The sequence below is a fragment of the Contarinia nasturtii genome, unplaced genomic scaffold (genome assembly GCF_009176525.2).
Source record: "Contarinia nasturtii isolate CC-2019 unplaced genomic scaffold, AAFC_CNas_1.1 Cnas_scaffold_2806, whole genome shotgun sequence".
Taxonomy (NCBI): Eukaryota; Metazoa; Arthropoda; class Insecta; order Diptera; family Cecidomyiidae; genus Contarinia; species Contarinia nasturtii.
This window is the reverse complement of record NW_022200123.1, coordinates 562,027-586,611: the sequence shown is the minus strand read 5'-3', so window position 1 is coordinate 586,611 and position 24,585 is coordinate 562,027. Positions and strand designations below refer to the sequence as shown.

Here is a 24,585-nt window from a genome sequence, read left to right as displayed (position 1 = left end):
ATTAAACATACGAATGAAAATAATACTAGTAGTACTACAGTCTAACACAAAATTACACATAACTTTAGAATCTATCTAAAGTTTAGATAATAATATCGTATTTAAAAAAACGTAAAGTAAAATAACTGTAAATTTTTAGATTCATTATTTCGAGAAATGCACAAAGTTAACATTTTTTTAAGACATAGTTTAAGGTAAACTTAGCGATAGGCTTAAGTTTATAATTAAGATGGTTTTAAACTGAATTTAACACTCTTTTAAACACAGGAAATATTTACGATTTTCAATAGTCTAACCATAACACAGACACTCACTATTTATACAAACCTAACGCACTTTGCATTTTCGAAAAAAAAAAATGTCTAGTGAAACTCCCATTTATCGCTTTTATTTTGTGTCGAAACATCGTACAACCTCAATCAAACAGAATTTAATTGTAACAAAAATGAAGACAAAAACAAAGCGATCACCTCTGCAAAACTCTCAAATTCATTCGTTCGAATTCTTTGAAAGTCCTTTACGAGTTTTGTTTGTGTTCCAAAAAATTAACAAAACGAAAATAAACACAACGAACAAGTCGAAATATGCTCGATAGCAGACAGAACAGAAAACAAGCACACTCACTCACACACACACACAATAAAACCGAAAAACAAATAAAAATATCCATTGTAGGCTAGCCTAAGTCGATAGATGCTACGGTATTTCTAGTTTGCAAGTTGTAAAGAGAGAAGTTGTAAAACCTCAAAACAAATAGTGGCAAGCTGTAGATTTTGTATATATAGACGAAAATGGTTTAAAATCTAAGTAGTTGCTTTGTTCATTTCATAGTTTTGTATTTATTTATTTTTTTGAATTTTGTTTTGCTCGTTGAATATGTAAATATTGAACAATATTTTTGGTTTGATTTTTCTGTATAAAGCATATGTTGGCAGAATATAAAGAGAATCCAATACGATTTTAATAGGATTAATTGTGAAGCTTCGAACGGAGCACGATGATACGAACAACGGTTCTAATTTAAAATACAAGTATATGAGCACCTCTCGTTATCACCGAATCAAAAAGACAAAAGCACAAATCAATTGCAATGAAACCTCATTACTATCTGTGAAACAAAACTAACATTTGTTTAAAAAAAAACAACAACGTTCTGAAGACCCAAACCGCATAATTGAGCATTAACATTTTCGTAATAAAAGTAATATACACAAACGACACCCAAAAACCACACTTATTTAAGTCTAATATTATTGTAAGTTCGTAAGTAAACGAAAATAAAAAAAAAATATGATAAAATACATATGGACATTATGGCATGACCCTGATTTCAAATCGAGTGTCTTCCAATCAAACGGTCAGATAGTTTTTTGGCCTTATTCCTTTTCCGTCTCACATTTTTATTCAACACTGACTATAAACCCATTAAATTCGAATATGCCGGTAAACACCAACAATCATAAATTCAGTTCAGTCAATTTTCAATGTTGCGACAACAAAAAACATAACAAAGAAAAAGCACGAAAACAAGAACAACAATCCTAATACATGGGATTAGAATAAAAGAAAAATGAAAAGCCGTAATATGGAGAAAATCGTTTTTTTAAATGATTTTTTTCAATTATTCTGAAATTTGATCTTTTTTATCAAAATTAAACGTGCTTTTCTTTTCTTTTCTTTTTTCACGTGAAATCGGACCGTTTTCTACGAACCGGTTGCCATATTTGGTCACTTATTTTGATTTGAATATACAATGCAACCGATACTTATCTACATAAGCTTTAGAAATTAGGATGATTTTTTGCATTTTAAGTGAAAGCAAATCAAATCCGAGTTTTTGAAACAATAAAACCAACACAAAGTGAGAAAAAAAGCGCAAACAATGATTTTGCTAGGCATATTATTTAAGACAAAATAGGAAAACCGAGGAAAACAAAAAAGACTTACTAAATTTTAATGTGAATTAATTTGTTTGGAGGATTACTCGAATACCCACTACTAAAATACCCAAATCCAAAACGAAACGAATGCTCTTCGCACAGTGCACAGTGCACTTGTCATCACGAAAAATTATCGCATTCACCTGTATGAGAATGCATTCGTGTTCCATTGTCATTCGGTCTAATTTAACACACACACACCACACACAGAGACACTTGTTGAATATATCTATATTAAAATGAAACTCAATCAAATAAAAACGGGGCGCAAAACGGTTACTCTAGCATATTATAACAGTATAGTTATTTGCATATTTATCGTAAAATGAATGTTCATGCATGATTGTCAGGCTATTTGAATATTTTAAATATTCATCTGTATGCTGAAATGCATACAATAACTCCATTCCGACTAATTCATTTACATTAGCAAGATAATTCTTATTTTCTGTCTTTGTATTGTAAATAATTTCAAGTATATTTTTCATTTTTCTTTTATTCAGTTACGGTTTCGTACATTTCAAAGTTCGTTCCATCACTTTGGTACAATTGGAAGAATATACGTGAAATTGTCTCTGAATCTTGTGGAAAAAACCCAAACAAATGGAATAAAGATATGTATCGGTGAAAATGAGTGGGCTCTGCACAGAATTTACGGGACAATTTCATGTATTTCATAAACAAAAGAACGTACTATTCTTAGTAGAAAGTTCCTACCATTCAAAAAATGTTGATCTATGTTTGGAGTCATTGACAGTTACTGTTTACCAGTATGTTTTTTCTCCCAGCGACACAGTGTACTATGAGCAGGAATTGTTTCTCTGAAGAGGAGGAATTGTGAGAAGGAGAGATCTCTGATACGGATCCTGTTCTATTGAAGAGCACTCCTTCTCACCATCCCACTTCCTCATGAGAAGCTAGGAGGAGATTCTTCCTATGCAGAGGAACAATCCCTGACTATGGCGAATACGTTTAATCGGGCGCGTACGTATGTCATATTGCATTGAGTTGGAGCTTGCATTCGCTAACCACTGGTTGGCAATGTCAACAGTAAACAGCAATGTCAACAGTCGCTAACCAATGTCAACAGTAAACAGCAGCAACTGATCAAAATGACTGAATCCAAAGGAGTAAGTGAAGTATATGCGGTTGTCTCTTTTACTCGCATTAAACTTTTAAATTTGTCATAAGACTCACTTATTCACCAGCTCCTTTCAAAATCTAGAGATTTTTTTTTAATTAAAAGTATTTTGTTAAGTTTTATCTCTCTTTGTGTCGAAATTTTATTATATACGTTTTTCTGTTGTCTTCTTCTTCTTCTATTGTTTCAAACATTTTCCTTAGGTCACTGTTAAATGAATATATGAGTGTTTTAAATTCAATTTTATGTACATAAAAGATGCAATGGAAATGACGGTTTAATAATTAAACCGATTAGTCAAGCTGAAAAAAAAAATATATTTCACTATCCATTTAAAGAAAAAGTATTGTATATTGCTCTATAACACACACAAGGAAAAACTGCATAGCGGAAAAGCTACTTAATTATTAATTTTAAAATATGAATGAATATTCGTATATAAGTAAAAAAAAATCACTGGAGAACACCATACAAGTAATGATTAGTCTTAATATAATTGTAGCATTTACAAATCTTACACTAATCGATCCGCGTTCGGATCGACGGATACGAATTGAAATGTAAAACTAAGTAAAAGTAAACAACAAATAAACTTTATAAATTGTATAATTAAATCGTAGGTTTAATCATTTGAAATATATAAATTAAATGTATAATTAAAATTTACGAAGAAAAAAAAAACTAAAAATAAACGGACGGATAAAATCTGTCTGCTAGTATTTAGTCGAATGAATATGCGAATGGAATTTATGTTTCAAATCAATTTCATATGAATATGCATGCGTGGTTTGTTTTGTTTTATGTTTGTTCAAATGAATGTAAGAATGATGGTTAGATTTAAGAAGAAAATGGCGTATTGTTGCGCCGGGTTCACCATCGAATCGAAACAGCAATCAAAATGTAATTATAAAAACTAAATTTAATGGGATTTAAAACAAATGAAACCATGGTGTATATTAAAACCAGAAAGATACACAGTCACACTATTAACTAAAAACATTAAAATTAATCATTTTTAAAATGCTACTTGTCATGGTAGATATTTTGATGAATATAATACCAAATTAGAAACAAAACAAAAATGCAAACATCGTTTTGCAAACATTAACACAAAAAACACACGCAAAGCACGAATATTTATTATGAAAAATACATCACACAAATGGAGCAATAGCACAGCTAGCCTATGGTGTAAATGCAAATGTATATTAATCATAACACATACACAAACACACATATAGAACGAAAAAAAAAACAATTGTAGTTAATTAAACACCGATTTTTTTCTTTTCTTCTGTCAAACAAACGGAGTTTTGTGTACTCACCGAATTAAATGCATCATAGACAGCAGCTAGCGATAAGGCTTAAATCTAAAACCAATTTTTAGTCAAAAAAAAAACAGTTATTGTAATAGAAATTCGAATAAATAACATTCACACATTGATTTGTTGATGATTATTGATGAGACAAACAGAGAGAAACATATACCGTGTGCATTTTCCTAATCATTGCCAAATGAAATTGGGCACATTGACACAACATCAAATGAATATTTGATAGATAATATGAAAAAAATTAACATTGATGTAGTTAATAATCAGTTTGAATTAAGAAGCAAATCAAACACAAAAAACATGTTGTTTATAACAATTGAATATACAAAAAAACAGAAAATGAACAAAAAGACTAGAGTGATGATTATTGACTAGATTATACGGAAAATGAATAAAAAAAAGAAACCATTAACATGGAAAATACCAATATATTGACGCATTATAATACCTAATTCATTATTGGATGGAAATAGATACAAAATTTTAAATGTGAACAAATTAAAGAAATTAAATTCAAATTAAATGTAAAAGATGATTTACAGATTTGGCACACATTAAACAAAATGACAAAAAAATGATTATTATTATTATTATTACTATAGAAATTGTATAAAACAAAAAAAAAATGATGCAAAAATGGAAACTTGTGAAAAGACACACAAAATAACATCAACTCAAAATTATTATTAAAATTATATAAATAAATGTTATGCGTTAATAAAATTATATAAAATGAAATGTGTTTCCTTTCTATTTAGTTCTACTTTTATTTAGAATACATTTATTTATAATTCAGATTTTTACCTACAGCTCGTTGAATACTTACAATTTTTCTTCATTTCACACCACTGAAATCTAATTATATAATAGTCTTTCTTAGCCATTTTCATTGTTTTTTAAACCAAAATTATTAAAGATTTTTATGATTTGGGATCCAAAAAACCAGACAATATATTGGGCTGAATATTCATTTGAAAAGAAATAGCACGCTATTTTTGATAAAATAATAGAAGTGATTGTTATAATTATTGTACCAACGTAAGTGTTTTATAACCAAAACAATCACTTCTATTGTTTTATCAAAAATAGCGTGCTATTTCGTTTCATTTCAAATGAATATTCAGCTCAATATATTGTGTGCAAAACACATGAGCCGATAATTTACTTGCAACATTTTATATGGAAAATTTCTACTTTGAAGTGCTTGAAGTTGGAAAAGTCGTTCTTAGTCATTTTCCAAAATTGGCTCTTCGATAGTTTTGTTTTCCTTTGTACACTTCGGAAAAAAATGTTGTACAGGAAAGTAATAAATATCCAGGGGGCAATTTTTTACTATTTTTAATAAATAGCGACATTGAAATACATTTATTCAAATATACATTTATTGCATTGTTGATAAATGGTAAATATTACATAAAATTAAATGGTGTAGAATATTCACCAAGCGCCAGTTCGATTAATGAAAAATTACATTCCGAAAAAACGGAAGCACAATATACTTTGTCTCTTCCCTTGCGATGAGCTTTGTCATAAATCACCAAATCTGGATGCTCAAATGGCAGCACCCTCATCGATGGCAATGTAAAAATGGTTCGAATCATTTCTTCGACCATGTTCGTTGATTTTTTCGAGAAAAACTGTGAACTTTCGCACAATGCACGTAAAATGCATTGACGTCCATTATAACCCATGCTGAAAATGAAAACACTGTATTATCATTCTATTATTATAGGTTTTTATAATTTTAAACTTACTTGTCGATGAGTACTTCGAGGCGGTCGTATAAATCGCGACGATGACGACGTTGAACAATTTGTTTGGGAAATACTTTTCGATTTCGTTCATTAAGGATCCATGTATCGTTTGGTAAATCGTATGCAACGCCCCAATTAATAGCCCAACTAAAAGTTAAAAAAAAACCATTGCAATTTTAACATCTGTTACATTAAATTATATGTTTTTGCATTCCGACCTGAAGTAAATAAAATTTGGATTTCCAACAAATCCAACCGTAGCACAAAAAGCAACCTAAAATTTAAACCGAAATAATTATATACATTTTGTATGAACTTTTCTTGTTAATATTTTACCGAAAACGAAGAACCTTCTGGGAAGGCTACATATCGTTTGCGTCGCGATTTCAAATGATTTGTCACATTTTCCGTACGATTTAAATTTTGTTCAATCAATGATTCCAATGAAGTTGATGAATTTTGGTTGTTTATTATTTCTTCAGCATCAACAATAATTGTCAACTCTGTCAGAAAGGCTATTGTTAAAAATACGATTGTTGAATAAAATTCAAATTTTTGTATCATTTTTCTTCAAAATGAAAATTAATTTTGAATGAACAGAAATTTAAATCAAACTTGACTGAATTCGATTAAAATTAAGATCGAATGACACTTGGTTACATGTTATCGAACCAAAAATATGGAGTGTGAAATTTGTTGTCAATTTCATCATTTTGTCTTCTAATTTCTTGTTTCGAGGTGTTTATCGAATGAACATAAATAGATTTTGACATAGAAAAAAAAAACGATAATTGAAGAAAAAAAAAGATGCTGAGTCTTTCGTTATTTGACAATTAACAAAACGTCGTAGTCAATCACTGACCCCGACCGAACATGCTGAGAGAAAAAAAAACGCAAAAAACTGAACATTTCAACTTTTATTCATCATGACAACAAATGGTACGAGAGATAAAATTTTCACATCTGTTACATGAAATTATATGGTTTGGCATATCGACCTAAAGCCAATTCAATCAAGGAAATGCTACAGTCACGAAACGCTGATGAACAATAAACATTGTTTTTTCCCATGCGATGAGCGCGGTCGTAATCATGTAGGTCATTGTGTTCGAATGACAGCACTTTTGTATCAGGCAATCTAAAAAAGAAACAAACAAAAAAAATCAATATTCGCATCACGGAAAAGTCAATAAAAATTTGAATAGACGATGCATGACACACAAATGAAGAGATAAAAACAACTCTCGAACCACTCACGTGAACACAATGCGAATCAATTCTTCGACCATATTCGTTCCCTTGCCGAAAAAATACTGTGCACTTTCACACAGGGCACGTAAAATGCATTCACGTCCATTATATCCCATGCTGAACCGACAAGAAATGGAACAAAAAAAAAATAACCGTTAATACCGTTACGTTTGGCATTTGATTGGTGAATATGTGAGACTAATTGTTTATAACAACGAACTTGTCGATGGCAACTTCCAGGCGATTGTATAAATCACGACGATGACGCCGTTGCACCAATGGCTTCGGGTATTTTTCATGTCGATGTTGTATCACCCATGTTTCGTTCGGTAGATCGTACGCTAGCCCCCAATTGAGCGCCCACGACATGTAGTCTAACGATAAGAACTTAAAAATAATATAGGATTTTTTTTTAATAAAAAAGAACCTACCAAGTTCTGGGTTTCCAATCATACCGATGGTAGCACAAAATGCAACCTATTCATTCACCAAATGGTCCGATTGATGTGAAATAAAAGAAATTTATCAATTTTCAATCAAAGCTGATTTTGTTAAATAAATCTACAATTGAACAAACCGAAAACGATGAACCTTCTGGAAATGCAACATATCGTTTGCGACGCGACAATAATTTTGCTGTACCCATTTCGTTGGGCACATTTTCGCTCGAATTTCGTATTGAATTTGTAATCGAACCGCTATGAAAAGCAGTTGATTCGATGCAATGGACATTATGCACAACAACAATGAAAACTGCCATTAAAATGGTTGTTACACTTCTAACATTCACAATACGATCCATAGTTGATTTAAACCACAAAAGCAATTAATGCAACCCGCCAACTGATTATTTCGGTGAAATTTTGTACAAATTCAAGAGCAAATGAGGATATTTGGTTTCAATAATTATCTGGATATGAACAAGATACTATGTGTGTATGCTACTGGAAACGAAATGTCTATATTGCACGTTTCAAAGCTAAAATGTACTGAGTTTTTGCATATTAACGTATCATAACCCATACCAAAGCGGTGGCCGTGTCGAGACAAGTCAACTGTTTGCTTTTGCTACGCAATTTCGCGTCTCGTTTACATACCATATAAGACGAATCAACAATTATTTTGACACATGAATGTGTATATGTGTGTACGGTGTATGGTGTTACATTGTCTTCTAGCGGTAAATCTTCTATATGATGCATGCATACGGAGCCTATCATGTTTCAGTTAGAATAGGCTTATTCAAATGAATTTTGAAATTCAGATAGCACAAATTAGTTTACGGATGTTGCTCCAATTCGAAAAATGAGAATACAAAAAAAAGCATAATTGAAAGATGATTCCTGCCAATGGTCAATATAAATTCGTTTCATGCCAAATCGTGCTCGCTTTAATATTCGTTGAATATATATAAAAAGAATACCAATACGAAATGTCAGAAGGTGTTAATGAAAAAAACACGTTTATGAACTCTTTATGCAGACTTTGTGCCACTTGTGCTTGTCGGCTTCTCCGTTGTACATATGATTTGACGTGTGAATAAATTCGTAATTTTTTTTTTATTCCGTTGAGCATTCATGCTTGAGTTGGTCATAAAGTGTTCGCACTAATCGTGTGCATTAATACGTTGAGCTTATTTACGCTTTATCATTCCGAACCGCAACGTTAAAATCATCCGATTAACGAACACCGCATAAACAGTGTTATTCAAAACAAATTGCTAACATGAATATTGTGGCCTTGATATCGGTAATTTTTGCAGAAATTTTGTTAATTGAATCGATTCTCAGTGCGGACACCGCATGGCCCACCGATGTGAATAGGAATATAACCGCATTCGAACCAAATGGATTACGATTTCAACGAATTTTACGGCGTAAAAAGCGCTTTCTGCTGTTTCCTCCGGGAGCCGCCATTGTTGTATGTGTTAATGGGTTTTGTGTCATTTAAAAATCGATGAAAATTGGATTAAACGCAATTATTTTAATGATTTTAATGGAAATTGTTTTCACCATTTTTAGACAACAATGTCTTTTACAAAGACATTAGTTCCACGTTCACCGTCGGGTATAAATACAATTGGCGAGGTTGATATTTTTTACCCGCTGCAGAATAAGATCGAAGATTGGTATCCAACAAAGAAGCCAATACCGCCTCCACCACCACCATCGGATGAAGAAGACGAGAACGAAGGCGTTCTACCAAACAATGTGGGCCCACAAATTCCACCCAATATTCCTCAACCTCCACCACCGCCACCGCCGCCACCACCAATCGCTCAAAATGATCAACCTACAAACGATAATCGTATGAAAACGCTTCTTTATTTTGACCTCTACCGCGCAGAATATTTCATATTTGATTTAATTTTAGCTCCACCTGGGCCAATTAATGTTGGCACACCATTTTTACCAACGCCTGCCAATTTACCAGACGGTAGATTACCGACTGATCAAGAAATCGGAATTACGCCCGGCACAATTATATCTGATCCGAATTTCGACGTGGGCACACACCCAGGTGAAATATATGTGGATAAAAATGGGAATCAATCACAAAAAATACCACCACGTCGTTTTTTCAGTGAATATTCAAAATACTCAACGTCTTCATGGCCACATCAACAATATAATCAATATGAATCGGTGAGAAAAGTGAATCTATTTTACAGTCTGACTATATAAATGTTATTTATTTAAATTGAATCGTTTTCTTCAGTCCTGGAATCCGACGAGCAATTCAAAAGGATACAATGATTGGAAAACTTATAATGATCGATATTATAGTTCTTACGGCAAAAAACAATCACAGAATCGGGTGAATGTACAAACGATGCAAAAAGAAAATAGCATTTATTCAAACACAAAGGAGAATGCATGGCGATACCAACACAGAGATGCGCATCCATTTGAATCAAATTATAGAGGATATTCTAACAACTATTACAATCGAGCTGCTCGTGAGAGACGAGACATTTTCGATCAACTTGAGTCATTTATGTCATTGTAACTAAACGATTTTCTATTATTTTATTTTCCCTTCGTTTTCATCTCGATTTCTTTGAATTCGATCGGGGCACAGACTGTTTTAGAGAACAAGAAAACAAAAAGAAATATACGATTGTTCTATTTCAGCAAACAATTCGATACGAAATCTTGTATATTACGGATGATATGTGAGGCAAAGCATTATTTATTACCACCGGGCAAATCTCTTTTCCAAGACATATTTCGTATCCTTTTCACGTGAGTAGAGAATTTATTTTAACTATTTCAAAAAAAAAAAAAAAAATTACGAAAGATGATTTCTAAGAAAACTTATTAATTTTCAGTTTGCCACCTGAAGACGAGGTGAATGATGAATATGCGCGAGCAACCCAAGCAACTGAGGAGGACTGTGACACAATTTACTCGGAAAAATGTCGGTTTAGTGTGTTGGGTTTTTTAATGAGCAAAGACAGACCAATTCTTTAAGTTTAAATTGAGAAATTGTTCAATAAAAGAAATAATCGATTCGAAATGGCTAATAAAAATGACATTAAATCTTTTTTTCTCTAAATAAAAATCGAACGGCATAAATGGTGAAATAATTCTATTCGATCAAGTTTCCGTTTTGTAACTGAATAATATTTATTTTCGCATCCAAGTCATTACTTATATTTTGAATTCCAAACGCTTTCTTTACAGTCGGGATATAGTTGTTGACAATTTTCTGTTGAAGCGTGAGCTTCATCATATTTGCCATGCATGGGATGAGTGGTCGGCTCGAGTGGTTCTGGTAAACTACGTAAATAAATGAAAAAGCGATTTTAGTTTTATGATAGAAAAGATGCGGCAAAGATAAAATGGAAAAGTTTGCGACACGTACGTAAAAACGGTTCGAAGTAATTCGACGACCATGCTTTCAGGCTCCACATTATGTTTGCGTTGTCCCGTTTCGCATAACATCTTTAAAACACACTGATCGCCCTTACTGCCTTGCCTTTAAATCAAATGAAAATGGGCATTTTAGTTTTGTGAATTTGTTGTTGTTGTTTTGATCGTTTTAGTATTGGTGATTTACGTTTTAAGAAATGTATTGATTTGCTTATACAATGCATGTCGTGAATTCCGATGTAAGTTTAAATCGAATTTCTCCAATGGTGTCAGCTCATCGATGCTACGCTTTTTAAAAGCTGGATGAATAATGTGGGCGTAGTTTGTTCGTCTCTGATAGTTTGAATCAACTTTCCGATTGGCCTTTACATTTTCGGATAGACTTGAGATGAAAAGAGCGAGAGAGAGAGAGAGCAAGTCCAAAATATCAAAAAATATTTACAAATAAAATGGAAATTTCAAAAAGAAAAAAATGAATAGATAGAATTGCATATTCACATGTTAGTAAATTCCTGAAAATCTTTTGTGCTCAATGGTCGATTTTGTGGAATTTTTTCAGTGATTTTTTTAAATTGTTTCATCAAACTATCGGCATATGAAATATATTGTTGGATTTTATTTGAATTGGATTGTGCATTGGCTGCTTGTGCCATATACGATGATGGTTTGTATCCGGATTGATAGTACGACTTGGACGGTGATTGGTATTGGTTTTTATCGTTTGTAAATTTTTCTTTCGGAATATTTGTATAGTAATTGATATGATTTGCATCGGCAGCATTCTTTTTCGACGGAAGCACATATTGTACATTTGTCACATTTTTATCATTTCGATGAAGCAATGGTAATTCGCCCATTTCATATTGATCACGTAGCTGTTCGTCCAAATAAATCGGTTCCGATGGCAGCTCCCAGGCCACTTTCCATAGAAAAAAAAAGAGAACAAAAACAGTTTAAATCACATCAACAGCTTTTAATCTATGAATATGCTTACTCGCAGCCGTAATTCCGAGAGTAAGGTAGTTGCTGTACCCAACAATCGGGTGATATGTATCGTAAACTATTTGCAAAAAAATCATCTTTAAAGGTTATATTGAGACGAAACGAAACGAAAGGTATGGATTCTAATTGAAAACGGTTCACCGTACCGATTTGCATGGAAGACCCGGGAGGAAAGATCAAATATCTGCGTTTCCTTGACAGCACTCGTTCGCCGTCTTTATTAAAAGTTCTATCGTCACGCTTCGTCCGTTGTGATTCGCTTGAAGGGTTTGTTTGCCGTGATTGATTATGTATTGATGCATTTTCCGTCGTAGATAAATCGACATCATATGGCTGTTCTTCGTGTTCGGTGATATTACTTTGCTTCAAAATTGAATTTCCGTTTGCACTTTTTCTTTGGTCTGCATTCGTCTGGATGGCATCCGTCAAGGAGCCGTCAAGCGTGCATTTCGTCTTGACACAATTTAATTTTGCATTTACATTCAATGCGGAACCAAATTGTTGTTTGGCAACCGAATCCGGCACAGATGCTTGATTGTTGTTGTTGTTGCTGCTTCCATTTAAAGTGTCGGCCGTAGTAATTAATATAAATGGTGACAATACCAAATGCATCAACATGAAAATAATTAATTTACGAGCCGGAAAGCCGACAAAAACAACAACCAAACTTGAATGACATAATGTCGAGAGCTGCGAATGCTTTCGTGCCATAATAACTTCTAATTAAAACGTTGCGTCACTTTTGATTTTACACCTTTTTTTCGCCAACCAATTACAATTAAGCGAAATGAACAGGAATGAAAATAAAAACAGGTAAGAAATGTTCACACTTTTAAATTATAAATGAAGATAATGTAAACACTTAACAGTTCGGACTCCACTAGAATTCAACAAATTTAATACTTTTTTACTACTCGCAAAAACAAACATTCATTCGAACGCTGATTCAAAAATCACAGTCACTTAGTTACGGTGAAAGAAAGAAAAATTGATTGGCGAAAATCGATTGAAAATAGAAAGGAAGTCGGCGTCGTAACTCTTTTGAAATGACGTTAAAAGTAAACTTATTACTTCCGAAAAAAGCGCACGAAGTGGCGTCTGTTTGAAAATCAATCGAGATAGTGACAAACACGTTTTTGATTGCATTCACTCGAACCATTGATAAGTCGATTTTCCCTATTTGTCCATTTAATTTGCTCTTTCCAGTTCCACAAAAATTTATGCACAATTTAAATTTCGTGTCAGTTATTTAAATGTCCGTTACACTTTTTTTCGCATTTAAACCGTACAACTATGAGATCAATGAATTTGGAGCAAAAATTTATCGTTAAATTTATTTAATATTTGTTATAATTTACTGAACCGTGCATAAGACCGTTAGAGTTTCACAGAAATTGGTACTTCCAACATTTAAACGGGGCACACGAATTACACACTGAATAAATTAGAATCGATTAGAACGATTGTCACAAACAACCTTATTAAGCGGAAAAAAAGCACTTGGTGATTGATGGAAGGGATTTTTTTTCGCGTAATGATAAAATGTTTGTGAAATCAAACGATTCAAATGAGAATTAAAATGAGTTGTAATGAACAAAACCAATTTTTTCGATGAATAATTCAGAACAGAGCACGTTGGGATGTTTTTGGAATGAACATTTCATTGATCAATGGTATACATGTATGGTTTTACATGTTGGATATGTTAAACAATTTAATGAACCGAAATGCACTATGTTCATTATGAAATGGAATTCATCGTGCAAATTAAATAGTTCCGAAACAATGCCACTTCCATAAGTCACACATTTGTTTTGTATAACAGCATCTATCTGGGGAAATAGGTGGATTTGTTCACATCATAGTTGGTAATCAGTCAAGTGAGAGAGAGAAAAGTAGCGGATAGATTAGGACAGAGAGAGAGTAGAATGGAGCGAGAGAGAGGTAACAAGTCATTGACCATCGATAATTGCATGACGTCAAACATTCAACAGCTCGAAACATGTAATTAATGCATTTAATGAATATACACAAAGTGTAAAGCATGCACGAATACTCCGCCATGAAAATCGGTTTTAAATAGGAATATACATATTTCGTTCGCACACACGGACAACGTGATATCGTTGGTCGTTTGTCTTCAATTTGTCGTTTATCGTTTGGCTGTTGTGCTAATCAACATTTGATTATGTTGCGAACCAGATATTAATGAAAAATCCCATCGTGCATTACTTATACAGCCAGAAATTGGTTTCGAAACAATCATTTGCACATAAATTAAATGCTACAGAGGTTTTCTTTTGTTGTCGTTTATTTGTTTTGAGCTTGAACATTTTGAAAATTATTTTGATGATTGTCAAAAGTTGCATCAGATTCGATGAGAAAACCAGCGTTCCAAATGCTATCCGGACATAACGAATATTTGGCGACACAATCAACAGTCGTTTGATGTGCATCATCGTAATCAATGTGGCGCTTATGAACAACACGCTGTAGTTGAGCCACCGGCAAACTGTCGAAATAAATTGGTTGAGTTTTAGCACCAAGCACCAATCATTTTCCAAAATACAATTTGCATTTTGATAGTCTCACCTGAATACAACACGAACAATTTCCGCCAAAAATGAACCTGGCTCGGTTTCGTGACGCTTTTGTCCAACTTCACATAATGTTTTCAACACACATTCCGTTCCATTATACCCTTTGCTGAAATTGAATTTCAAAGTTGATAACAAAAAAAACTATTAAACTTGAAATGAAATAATAAATAATTATGAAATTTCGACAGTGTATGAATGTAACGCTTACGCAAAAAGATATTTTTCGATCATTTCGTATAGTTTATGACGTGTATTTCGATGATGATCCAGATAAAACTTTTCCTCAAAACTAAGCGATGCATCTCGTACACTTCGTTTTCCCATTGCCACATAAACCGTATGCAATTTGTTTATAACGGGCTTCAAATCCGGGTTTTTTGTTGATTTCGTACTATTCACCGTTACCGAGCTGTGAAAATACGATGAAAGCCAAAATGATTTGAAAAATGCATTGAAATGTATGAAAAATTCTTACGTCGCCTTTGGTGGTTGTATTGTGGTGGTTTTCATTTGAGTGGCAGATTTGAGCCATGGTTGAAAATATGTATTGTTCAAATATTTCGCAAATGCATTGTATTGATCAGCACCACCATATGTGCTTGAATATGGGGGTCGAACATTGTACATTGAATTGTAATCGCTATTGCGATTATAATCTTTCACATTTGAGTAATAATAGTTGGAATTTGTATTATATGAACAATTGCGAGTGTTGCAATAGGTATTTTTGTTGAAATTCGCTGGGTTCAATGGCGAATTTCCGAAATAGTATGAATCAGGCTTCCGACGCTGTAGATATTTATAATAATTTGCAATTCGATTCATAACATCATTTCCGTTGTAATGGTGATTTGAGTAACTCGAATCGTTTGGTTTATTTACAATGTTCGATGATGCGGTGGATGCTTTAATTTCCCCTTTTCTATTTAAATCGGTGACATTTTTATCCTCCTTGCGTAATAGTAATGGCAATTTTCCATTTTCGTATTGTTCCATTAGCTCCTGTTCAGGATATGTTGGTTTATCCGGCAAACCGTAAGCTAATGCAACCGTGATCTGTAAATGATATAATTAGAATTGACCATGATTTATGAGCAGAAAAAAACAACCAACATGCATTACATACACCTGTCGTCACGTAAAGCGTGTAATCTGGAATTGTGATTGTCTGATCATAGACTGAAATGGTTTAAAATAAAAATCAATAAAGCAATTTACATGAAACGATAATTTTTCTAAAAATGTTTTGGAACCTACCTAATTGTATTGAACTGCCGACAGGAAAGATGAGATACCTCTTTTTGCGTGATAGTTTTCTTTCGACCTTTTTTGTGGGAACCTCATCGTCAATTCTTGATAGAGTCTGCATTTGCTCTATGCAAAATACAAACAAAAACAGTAAACAGCAAAAAAAGTTTTTGTTAAAGAACATTTTTCCGTTCGAGAGACAATTTTATTGAGTAAAATTACAGAAGATGTAATAAACGATATGCACAGCAAATGAATGAATCTTGTTGATTCAATCGTAGAAAATGGAATGATAGATGTCATATTAAATGCTTCATTGGTTGATGGCACGTTAATTAGTAATTCAAAGACATCAAATGGAAAAGAGACGGAAAAAACGAACAAGAACGAATATGAATACAAAAGTAGAAAAAAGACCAAAATGTATATATTGCCTTTGATTAAATTAATTTGAAGATGGTGCAGTGCTATTGTAGCTACTCTGACTAACAGTAACAATTAATTAATGTTAAATGAAAGAAAATTTGATTTGAGCTAAACGAAACGACGGTTCTTGAGCACAAAATGGAACGAAATGTTTGACGCAAAATCATCAACAACAACAAAACCATTTTGAAATGTATGTATTCGGTGAATGGTGATTTTGAATGATTCAACCAAAGCTAATGAAGAATTTTTTTCACCGTACGTCCCAATAAAATGTTGTGAGTGTTCTTTGCTATTTTTCGGATCATGTTATAAAATGACCGTTATTGGAACAGAAAGTCAAAGGTACTTGCTGGCTGGCAATCTTACGTTTTTCTTCGCACAATGTTACACACCAAAAATGTAAACGTCTGTTCAGTTGTTCGGTTGAAAAAAAGAGAAGATGTAATTTTGTCACTCTGCTCTTCGAGCATCTTCGTTTAATGGATGTGTCGGATGGTATTTACTTAGTGTGCTGGCATGTAACATTAATTAAATCGCACGTCATTCGAATCTCTGCTCAAATGCCATTCGAAAATGTTCATTCTGATTCTTGTTACTTCATGCAGAAGTGAACAAACACTGAGCAGATGGATGCACTCAAAACGTGATATCAACATATACCAATGCAAACACACACTTTTCACACATTTGAAATGCATTTTTACTTCCGTTTGATATTTGTGCTTGCAAACAATCTGGACAAATAACACAAGAGTCAGGCAGCTAGAAGTGAATGAAAGAAAAACCAACAGAAATTCCAAAACAGCAATGCGAAAAATAAATAAATATTCCGGTTTCAGTGATCTCTTTTACTCAAAATGAAACACATTATTTCTATTTATTTGTCAAGATTTCAGCATTTGAAAACTTAAGTTTCATTCAATGTGTCCGTTTAATGTGTGAATGTGTGTGTGTTGTATTTATTTGGATAAGCAATGGATGTTTGTTCTCACATCACAGTGAAATTTTGTGTGTGCACACAGCAGAGATGCATTTTCAATTACACTCCAACTACTATTAAAATTGCTTTTCCAATTTCGAAATAAATATTTTGTGAACATGTTTTTAAATCAAATGACAACATGTACAGAGCAGACAACTTGTTTCTAAACATTTTCCAGTTATCATTCCATACATTCCATATAACGACCATTCAAATCAATATTTTCAATGAAAAATCAAAGTCAAACTTCATTAGAACCACATGTGTCAAGTGCACGATTTTGGTTTAAAACAATTTAATAAAGATGTCACATGATGAGGCCAGAAACTTTTTGAAAAGACGGTATTGAAAGAGAGAAAGAAATGCGTATGTGTATAGGGAAAAGACAAACTTAGCTTTTGTGAACTGTTTATTAATGTCGACGAATAAATTAAATCGTTTCGTTTTGATGTGCGTCAAAATATTGTGTGGTATTTGTTCAAAAAATTAGTAGCAAATTTAACAGTAAACTTCTGAAAATATTTGTGGTAACTTGATTTTGAGTTACCTTTGCATTCGTTCTATTTACTCAAATGAAAAGAAAATAAAAATTATTTAGAACAAGAGAAATGGGAAAAGTAAATGTCACACAAGTCATCACGGATTCAAATTGGTCACTTGATTTTTCGAGTTTGTTTCAGTCTCGTTTCGAGTGTGTTGTAACAATATTAATAAAATAATGAATGTTGTTATTTTGCTAATTTTAATTCTGAATTTATTCATTGCAATTTATTCGCATGACTTCAAAGGAATATCACTGGCTGTGGATGCGCCGACGAATTCGACCATTGTGCGACACAAACGATATTTGGATTTCATTCCAAAATCAAGAATGTTTGTAAGTGATAATTATCAATTAAAATATTCATTTCACTTGAAGAAATATTTAATTGCTTGCAGTTTCGAGCCAATGTCAAAGCGAATGTGCTATCGGCTAATCAATTATTGGCATTTGCTTATGGATATCGAGCCAACTATCCCATTGAAAATGATATAAGAATCAAACGACGAGATGTCTACGACAGCATGGTGGAACTCATTGATCAGTAAGTTTATAGCATTGCAGAATTCGGCTATGATATTTGAGAAATTTGTGTTTTAGCCATGGTTTTGATGGAAGTGCTTGTCTCTCAAAATTGTTGTGTGATGCCAGTTCAACTATTTCAATTGAATCCGGAATGTTTACTCGACTGTATCAACTAATTTTTCGGTTAGAATTTCCACCTTGCATCAATTGTTCGAAAGCATTTGGTATTTTAATTTAGTGTTTTCCGTTTCAGACTACCACAAGCTGGCGATGAAATATATACAGCGTTTAATGTCGATAAATGCATGGAATATTCGACCAAATGTCCATTAAGACTATCAAACTTAACACCATACACGGATCTAGCATAAATTAGGAACATTCTACGAATTTCAATCACAAAAAAAAAATAAACTAAATTTACGTAGTAATGAGAAGAATTTGGTTTCATTTCGAAAAAATGTTATCTAAAAAATAAATGGAATTTCTTAGGATCTCGATTGCAATGTTGCATTGTTTCTTTGAAGAGAACGGAGAAGGAATATTGAGAGGAGGCGGAGGGCACTGTGGACGAATTAATGAGGAAACGTTTTTTAAAGCTATTATTATTACAAACACTCACTTTCTGGTTAAAAGGATTGTCCTCTTCAATTGAGGATTCTCCTTGGTGCCCTTTTCTTCCTCATTTTCCTCCTGAATAAATCATTCCTGATATAAATTCTTTTTCGATCATAAAGATTAGTTCTTTGTCCTAATTGTATACCATGCGACATATCTTGCTCGTATTCACACTATTTTACACCGTTATTAACATTCAACGTAAAAACAAAACTACCGTGAATAAACAGAGAAGAAGAAGAAGCTTCAAGCGTGAAACCAATACCACCATTGATCGGTAAGCTCCATGTACAATTCATACATCATTTAATGAATTCAGTTTGAAGTGAACATTCGATTACTACACATTTGTGTCTTGACTTATGGTTAGTTAAACTCAAACTCTTTTCAATTAACTAATCAAAATTAATTTTTTTGTTTCGAATATTTTTCAGGTTGAATCATGAACAGAACGATGTTTTGGAGTTTGTTTTCACTTTTCATCGTTTTTTATTTGAAAGTGGTGTTTTGTGGAAAAAGTTCATTGCTATCGATAGATAACATGGAAAATGATTTGAATGCTGCTATCAACAGAAACGATGGCGTTGATTCTCTATTGGATACCGGAAAAGTGTTAAAACGTGATAAACGATATCTGTTATGGATTGGCGGTGGAATATCAAAGGTAAAATACAATTGATAAAAATCATTTATTTTATTTCGTTCTGATTCTATATGAAATGGATATTTTTTATAGATAGTTTTGGGTTTTTTGGCACCAGTCGAAACACGAGATCGTGTAAATTGGCGAACATTAAATTTAGCGTACAATTTTCAGGCGCAATACGTGGCAATTCCGAATGCAACGTTTTTATGGAATCGTTTTACGCGAGATTTACGCACACAAAAGAAATTGTACGACCAAAAAGGTGTTTATACCAGGGATTTGACGCGGGATCTAATTTATGGCGCTCTGACATTATTTTTGGACAGCAAAGGAAAACCGGGCCGTCAGTGTTTGCTTAAATCAATTTGCGACGCCGCTGAACATCCAATTGTTCGTCGAGGTGTTTTTGAAGAAATTATTCATCTAATTTTAACGTAAGAACACAGTAAATAATACACACGGACTTCCAAGTAATTTCCTTCTTTGATTTCTTTTCCACGCAGTCCAAGTATGGATGAAGTAATAAACGATGACTACAAAAACGCCCGAATGGCTGGCGAGCAGGGTGCGGATTGTGCACGACTGTATGGCTGTCCATTTGGTGATGGATTTTTGGATAAATTTTCATATTTGACTCATGAATAGCAGTTCCAGTGTTGTGTTCCGTGTTGAATAATGTAGTGTTTTGTAAATTGTTTGCGTTTGACCAAGATTTCAAATAAAATGCAACATCTATTTTGTCACATGGCCAATTCTTTTCTGTTTACTTATACTCTATTTCTTCCATTTTCGCTTCTCTCTTTGTTTCTGTAATTATAGTCGGTCCATTGTTTTAAGAACTAAACCAAAGCAAAATTAACAAAAGTGATTTATGCAGGGCGATTTCATCACGTGCTGAAACGTGAATGTTTCAATCACTAGGTAGTAATACAGATTTGGGTTGACGTGTGTGAAAGCGTTTGTTTGCCATATCAATTAGAATCTTAAATACAAATCAAACACACTGAGAATTGTGTTCCATTTTAGTTAATATTGACACAAATTATTTGGAGATGTAAGGCCGAACCAAGTGTCGATAAAAGTGTTTTTCATGCTTCAGTATCAAATTACAATTGAAGTCCATATAACGATTGAGTCATATAACGCATTTAATACCGCGTAATTGAGATATTTCTATTTCGGCAACCAAATAATTCATTTGAATAACAAAGGAAGCGTAAACATTTTGGCAATCTAAAAATATCAACAGTCAATGGACTTAGTTGTTTCCTGAATAGCCGCCATCACAACGAATAACAATTATGAAGTGGAGTGAAGTGTTCTGCTGCATTTTAATATGCTTCGTTTTAAGTCCAATACAATTTGGTGCTGTCAATGGACTCATTTGGTCTCAATATACACTGATGCAAGTAAGATCTAATCATTTCAAGATTTAATTAAGATGTTTTACTTACTTTTTTTTATCAGGTCGTATGTTGTGTTTCGTGGCCGATCCCATATAAAAATCCACTTCGGAAATTATTCTTCAACGTTGGATTTCAATTCAACTACAATGAACCGTTTGCTTTGTCAAATTTTTACAATGCAACGTATTATCAAAATATTTTCAATAGTCGCGATTTTAAGGGTTCCCCATCTACAACAAACAACGATACCGATAATCGTATGCAATCGAGAAGCATCGATGGATCCAGTAATTTGGTTGGCAAAGATTTAACAGCAGCAGAATTCTATGAAAGCATTGAAGATAATTTCGTTGAGTATGTTCATTTATTTCAATTGACATTGATTTATTAGTTCATAAATATTTTCTTTCGATAGAATTGGCTACGACCGAAGCTGTTTGAAAAAAGCAATATGCGAACTTGCCAGACATCCACTGCATAAAGAAGATGATGAAGAGCATTTATTGATGGATGTCATAAATTTTGTATTAACGTAATTATCAGAGATAAATATGATACTTTGTGCGATATTAACCAAAAACCAAATACTTTTAGACCTTCAAACCATAACGGTTTTGCCGAGCATGAAAAACACGAACGCCAAAAGTATGAAACAGCCCAGAAGATTGGTGAAAATGGTCATGATTGCGATGTTATTTACTCGGAATGTGAAAATTCCATATTAAATAACTTTTCTCATTTATTGATTGAATAAATATTCAACAATGACGATTATAATTGCCAACAAATAGATTAATAAAAATAAAATCTTTTTAAGAAAAATAATTCAATTTTTTTAAATTTAATATTTATGTTGAAAAAAAAAACCGCATTTTTTCTTTGCACACTGACTCCACCTATTGAGGTTGTGTGAAACTCAACACATGCAATTTCACCATATTGTGAAATTCGAATTTGACGTTTGCATCTAGTCGTCCAAAAGTCAAGTGAAAATCATCAAAAATGCCAATTTGTTTTCACAGTAAGTTGAACTGTGATACTTTAGTACAGTTTACAATCATCAAACATCTAAATCGAGGGTAAATATGTCTCAACCGACTCCAGGAAGTGCTCGTTCGCTAGCAGTAAGTATAAATAATTGAAAAAAATCAAAAAATTTCATTTGTAAAATGTTTTGTTTTTTAAATTATAAAATAAAGAAAACTGCGTCGACATCAGCATCGAACAGTGCTGCATCGTCTGTTCACGTGCAAGAATTTACCGTTCGAATTCCAAAAAATCTGAAAAAATTGCACCATGTGATGCGTTTTAATGCAACGCTCAAAGTCGACTTTGCACAGTGGAAAAATGTCAAAATGGAACGTGAAAATAATCTTCGTGACGCACGCAGTGGCATTGAAGAAGAAATGCCAAAATATGGCGCTGGATCGGAATACAATCGAGACATGAAAGAAGAACTTCGGCGTAAAAAGTTTGGCTATCAACCGCGCAAATATAAACAAGGTAATCTAAAGTTATATCAACTAAAAGATTTTCGTTTTCATTCCCACGAATGGTGTGCTAAAGTGATGTGTTGGCATTTTCATTTCTGCAGATTTACAGCCGTGGATCCTGAAGGTTGACGGTAAATCTGGCAAAAAATTTCGTGGCATTCGTGAAGGTGGTGTGGGTGCATATGCATCGTTTTATGTATTTGCCCATGCTCCAGATGGTGCAATCGAAGCATATCCGCTCAACGAATGGTACAACTTCCAGCCAATTCAACGATACAAAGCACTCTCGGCCGAAGAAGCCGAACAAGTGTTTGGTCGACGAAATAAGGTTATGAATCACTTTTCATTGATGATGCGCCATCGTTTGAAGGGCGACGAAGAAGGACAAGATGATCCAGAGGAAGCAAAATTAAAATTGTCCGGTAAAAAGGGGAAAGAATTTAAAATCAGCGATGCCGATGACATTATGATGGTATGTATTCGCATTGAGGTATCAAGTGTCACAATATGACTCATTCACTCGTTTGTTGTGTGTGTTTACACAGGATTCAGATGATGATAGTGATTCGGAAGATGAAAAGAAGAACGATGAGGATAGTGATGCAGACTCAAAGAAGAAAAAAGGCAAGAAATTACCTCCAAAGAAGAAGAAGAAGAAGAATGGCAGTGATGACGAGGCCTTCGAGGAGTCTGATGATGGAGATGAAGAGGGCCGTGAAATGGATTACATTGAATCAAGCGATTCCGATGAATCTGATCCTGAATTACAGGTACAAACTATTATCAAGTACTCTTGACCGAATCAAAATTTAAATTTGCTTTCCAAAGGTGGACAAAGAAATGAAATCGGTTGCCGAAGAAGATGGATTACGTAAATTGCTAACATCTGACGAAGAATCGGAAGAAGAGAAAAATTCGAGCGATGAATCAAGCAAAGATGGTGAAAAGAAGAAAGAGACCAAGGAGAACAATACAAAAGATAAGAAAAAATCGAAACCGAAAAAATCAAAAGATGGCGAAAAGAAGGAATCGCTGAGTGACTTAAGTTCCGATAGCAGTGATTCGGAGGCTGAAACAAAGAAACCGAAAAAACTGAATGGCAACAGTGCAAATAATTCAAGATCGGCATCTCCAAGCATTACCGATGCATTGGCAGCTGGCCCAAGCGGACTGAAACGAAAACTACCGACCGATTTGGGATCTGCTGGTAATAGTAATGGTGCTTCCGAAAACAGTAACAGCCCGAATGTTACACCGGCCAAGAAAACAAAATACGATGCATCACCTTCCGTACCGGCATCTTTTGCTGGAGCTATCTCGAGCAATAGAGAGTAAGGCATTATTATATCGACTTACCTTGGATACTTTACTCATTTATTTATTCATTTTTATCAAACAGTGACAATGGTATCACCGAAGAAGCTGTACGACGTTATTTGATGCGCAAACCAATGACCACAACCGAACTTCTATCCAAATTTAAAAATAAAAAGACCGGAGTATCAAGCGAAAAATTGGTAAACACGATGACACAAATCCTGAAGAAAATCAATCCGGTCAAACAGACTATCCAGGGAAAAATGTATCTAAGCATTAAAAATAAATAAGAGGGAACGCAAAATTGTCAGACAACAGATTTGCCGGTTGTTTGCACATTTAACAATTATATTTCTAATCAATAGCAAAATTGTTTTTTTTTTTGTTTTTTCAAAACAAAGGTCAATGAATAATAAATACCATGTAAACACTGAAAAAAAGGGGTCATGCTACATTTTCAAATAATGAAAATATAGCCTTGAC

The 24,585-nt window shown here is 33.4% G+C and overlaps 8 protein-coding genes across 9 annotated transcripts; 5 read left to right on the top strand and 3 right to left on the bottom strand.

Moving 5' to 3' along the window:
- Positions 1 to 5,824: 5,824 nt before the first annotated feature.
- On the bottom strand, positions 5,825 to 6,697 carry LOC116349065 (the record flags this gene model as incomplete). The annotated part of the gene is made up of 4 exons (XM_031780319.1): positions 5,825 to 6,107; positions 6,170 to 6,316; positions 6,388 to 6,443; positions 6,506 to 6,697. Coding segments are annotated over 4 exons (678 nt in total), but the record flags the coding sequence as incomplete, so codon positions are not given.
- A 430-nt stretch (positions 6,698 to 7,127) lies between these two features.
- LOC116349194 lies at positions 7,128 to 8,361 on the bottom strand. The gene is made up of 5 exons (XM_031780507.1): positions 7,998 to 8,361; positions 7,852 to 7,897; positions 7,641 to 7,794; positions 7,427 to 7,537; positions 7,128 to 7,307 (listed from the first exon to the last, which is right to left on the bottom strand). Exons 1-5 carry the CDS (start codon positions 8,220 to 8,222, stop codon positions 7,136 to 7,138), a joined length of 708 nt encoding a protein of 235 aa, XP_031636367.1. The 5' UTR covers positions 8,223 to 8,361; the 3' UTR covers positions 7,128 to 7,135.
- Positions 8,362 to 9,063: 702 nt separating this feature from the next.
- Positions 9,064 to 10,937, top strand: LOC116349211 (formin-like protein 7). The gene is made up of 6 exons (XM_031780545.1): positions 9,064 to 9,340; positions 9,442 to 9,727; positions 9,794 to 10,065; positions 10,139 to 10,425; positions 10,555 to 10,665; positions 10,752 to 10,937. Exons 1-6 carry the CDS (start codon positions 9,146 to 9,148, stop codon positions 10,891 to 10,893), a joined length of 1,293 nt encoding a protein of 430 aa, XP_031636405.1. The 5' UTR covers positions 9,064 to 9,145; the 3' UTR covers positions 10,894 to 10,937.
- Positions 10,938 to 11,064: 127 nt separating this feature from the next.
- On the bottom strand, positions 11,065 to 16,350 carry LOC116349064. Its single transcript, XM_031780318.1, has 12 exons — positions 16,155 to 16,350; positions 16,024 to 16,076; positions 15,373 to 15,953; positions 15,106 to 15,306; positions 14,890 to 15,003; positions 14,685 to 14,809; positions 12,444 to 13,016; positions 12,290 to 12,355; positions 11,794 to 12,214; positions 11,483 to 11,677; positions 11,288 to 11,401; positions 11,065 to 11,202 (listed from the first exon to the last, which is right to left on the bottom strand). The coding sequence occupies exons 1-12, from the start codon at positions 16,327 to 16,329 to the stop codon at positions 11,070 to 11,072; spliced, it is 2,751 nt and encodes a 916-aa protein (XP_031636178.1). The 5' UTR covers positions 16,330 to 16,350; the 3' UTR covers positions 11,065 to 11,069.
- Positions 16,351 to 18,288: 1,938 nt separating this feature from the next.
- LOC116349063 lies at positions 18,289 to 18,993 on the top strand. Its single transcript, XM_031780317.1, has 4 exons — positions 18,289 to 18,433; positions 18,496 to 18,641; positions 18,698 to 18,805; positions 18,876 to 18,993. Exons 1-4 carry the CDS (start codon positions 18,428 to 18,430, stop codon positions 18,991 to 18,993), a joined length of 378 nt encoding a protein of 125 aa, XP_031636177.1. The 5' UTR covers positions 18,289 to 18,427.
- Positions 18,994 to 19,571: 578 nt separating this feature from the next.
- LOC116349213 lies at positions 19,572 to 20,638 on the top strand. 2 transcript variants are annotated; one of them, XM_031780549.1, is made up of 4 exons: positions 19,572 to 19,605; positions 19,675 to 19,904; positions 20,058 to 20,320; positions 20,390 to 20,638. In XM_031780549.1, exons 2-4 carry the CDS (start codon positions 19,683 to 19,685, stop codon positions 20,529 to 20,531), a joined length of 627 nt encoding a protein of 208 aa, XP_031636409.1. In that variant the 5' UTR covers positions 19,572 to 19,605; positions 19,675 to 19,682; the 3' UTR covers positions 20,532 to 20,638. The 2 variants fall into 2 exon arrangements, with proteins under 2 accessions (XP_031636409.1, XP_031636408.1); XM_031780548.1 differs by having other exon boundaries at positions 19,977 to 20,320.
- A 364-nt stretch (positions 20,639 to 21,002) lies between these two features.
- LOC116349062 lies at positions 21,003 to 22,046 on the top strand. The gene is made up of 4 exons (XM_031780316.1): positions 21,003 to 21,295; positions 21,354 to 21,646; positions 21,708 to 21,824; positions 21,887 to 22,046. Exons 1-4 carry the CDS (start codon positions 21,188 to 21,190, stop codon positions 22,044 to 22,046), a joined length of 678 nt encoding a protein of 225 aa, XP_031636176.1. The 5' UTR covers positions 21,003 to 21,187.
- A 236-nt stretch (positions 22,047 to 22,282) lies between these two features.
- On the top strand, positions 22,283 to 24,472 carry LOC116349145 (general transcription factor IIF subunit 1). Its single transcript, XM_031780438.1, has 6 exons — positions 22,283 to 22,416; positions 22,492 to 22,795; positions 22,887 to 23,257; positions 23,331 to 23,555; positions 23,614 to 24,116; positions 24,185 to 24,472. Exons 1-6 carry the CDS (start codon positions 22,378 to 22,380, stop codon positions 24,390 to 24,392), a joined length of 1,650 nt encoding a protein of 549 aa, XP_031636298.1. The 5' UTR covers positions 22,283 to 22,377; the 3' UTR covers positions 24,393 to 24,472.
- Positions 24,473 to 24,585: the final 113 nt, after the last annotated feature.

Excerpts from the sequence above, each read along its gene's own strand:
- LOC116349194 (XM_031780507.1), bottom strand. The coding sequence starts at position 8,222 with ATGGATCGTATTGTGAATGTTAGAAGTGTAACAACCATTTTAATGGCA. Across the intron at positions 7,795-7,851 it reads GATTGGAAACCCAGAACTTG|ACTACATGTCGTGGGCGCTC; the intron begins GTAGGTTCTTTT and ends TCTTATCGTTAG. Across the intron at positions 7,538-7,640 it reads CTGGAAGTTGCCATCGACAA|CATGGGATATAATGGACGTG; the intron begins GTTCGTTGTTAT and ends TTGTCGGTTCAG.
- LOC116349211 (XM_031780545.1), top strand. The coding sequence starts at position 9,146 with ATGAATATTGTGGCCTTGATATCGGTAATTTTTGCAGAAATTTTGTTA. Across the intron at positions 9,341-9,441 it reads CTCCGGGAGCCGCCATTGTT|ACAACAATGTCTTTTACAAA; the intron begins GTATGTGTTAAT and ends CACCATTTTTAG. Across the intron at positions 10,426-10,554 it reads CTTGAGTCATTTATGTCATT|CAAACAATTCGATACGAAAT; the intron begins GTAACTAAACGA and ends GTTCTATTTCAG.
- LOC116349064 (XM_031780318.1), bottom strand. The coding sequence starts at position 16,329 with ATGTTCTTTAACAAAAACTTTTTTTGCTGTTTACTGTTTTTGTTTGTA. Across the intron at positions 12,215-12,289 it reads TCTCGGAATTACGGCTGCGA|TGGCCTGGGAGCTGCCATCG; the intron begins GTAAGCATATTC and ends TTCTATGGAAAG. Across the intron at positions 11,678-11,793 it reads TTTCAGGAATTTACTAACAT|TCTATCCGAAAATGTAAAGG; the intron begins GTGAATATGCAA and ends TTTCATCTCAAG.
- LOC116349063 (XM_031780317.1), top strand. Across the intron at positions 18,642-18,697 it reads ATGGTGGAACTCATTGATCA|CCATGGTTTTGATGGAAGTG; the intron begins GTAAGTTTATAG and ends TTTGTGTTTTAG. Across the intron at positions 18,806-18,875 it reads CTGTATCAACTAATTTTTCG|ACTACCACAAGCTGGCGATG; the intron begins GTTAGAATTTCC and ends TTTCCGTTTCAG.
- LOC116349213 (XM_031780548.1), top strand. The coding sequence starts at position 19,683 with ATGAACAGAACGATGTTTTGGAGTTTGTTTTCACTTTTCATCGTTTTT. Across the intron at positions 19,905-19,976 it reads TTGGCGGTGGAATATCAAAG|ATAGTTTTGGGTTTTTTGGC; the intron begins GTAAAATACAAT and ends TATTTTTTATAG. Across the intron at positions 20,321-20,389 it reads ATTATTCATCTAATTTTAAC|TCCAAGTATGGATGAAGTAA; the intron begins GTAAGAACACAG and ends TTTTCCACGCAG.
- LOC116349062 (XM_031780316.1), top strand. The coding sequence starts at position 21,188 with ATGAAGTGGAGTGAAGTGTTCTGCTGCATTTTAATATGCTTCGTTTTA. Across the intron at positions 21,296-21,353 it reads CTCAATATACACTGATGCAA|GTCGTATGTTGTGTTTCGTG; the intron begins GTAAGATCTAAT and ends TTTTTTTATCAG. Across the intron at positions 21,647-21,707 it reads ATTGAAGATAATTTCGTTGA|AATTGGCTACGACCGAAGCT; the intron begins GTATGTTCATTT and ends TTCTTTCGATAG.
- LOC116349145 (XM_031780438.1), top strand. The coding sequence starts at position 22,378 with ATGTCTCAACCGACTCCAGGAAGTGCTCGTTCGCTAGCA. Across the intron at positions 23,258-23,330 it reads ATGCCGATGACATTATGATG|GATTCAGATGATGATAGTGA; the intron begins GTATGTATTCGC and ends GTGTTTACACAG. Across the intron at positions 23,556-23,613 it reads AATCTGATCCTGAATTACAG|GTGGACAAAGAAATGAAATC; the intron begins GTACAAACTATT and ends TGCTTTCCAAAG.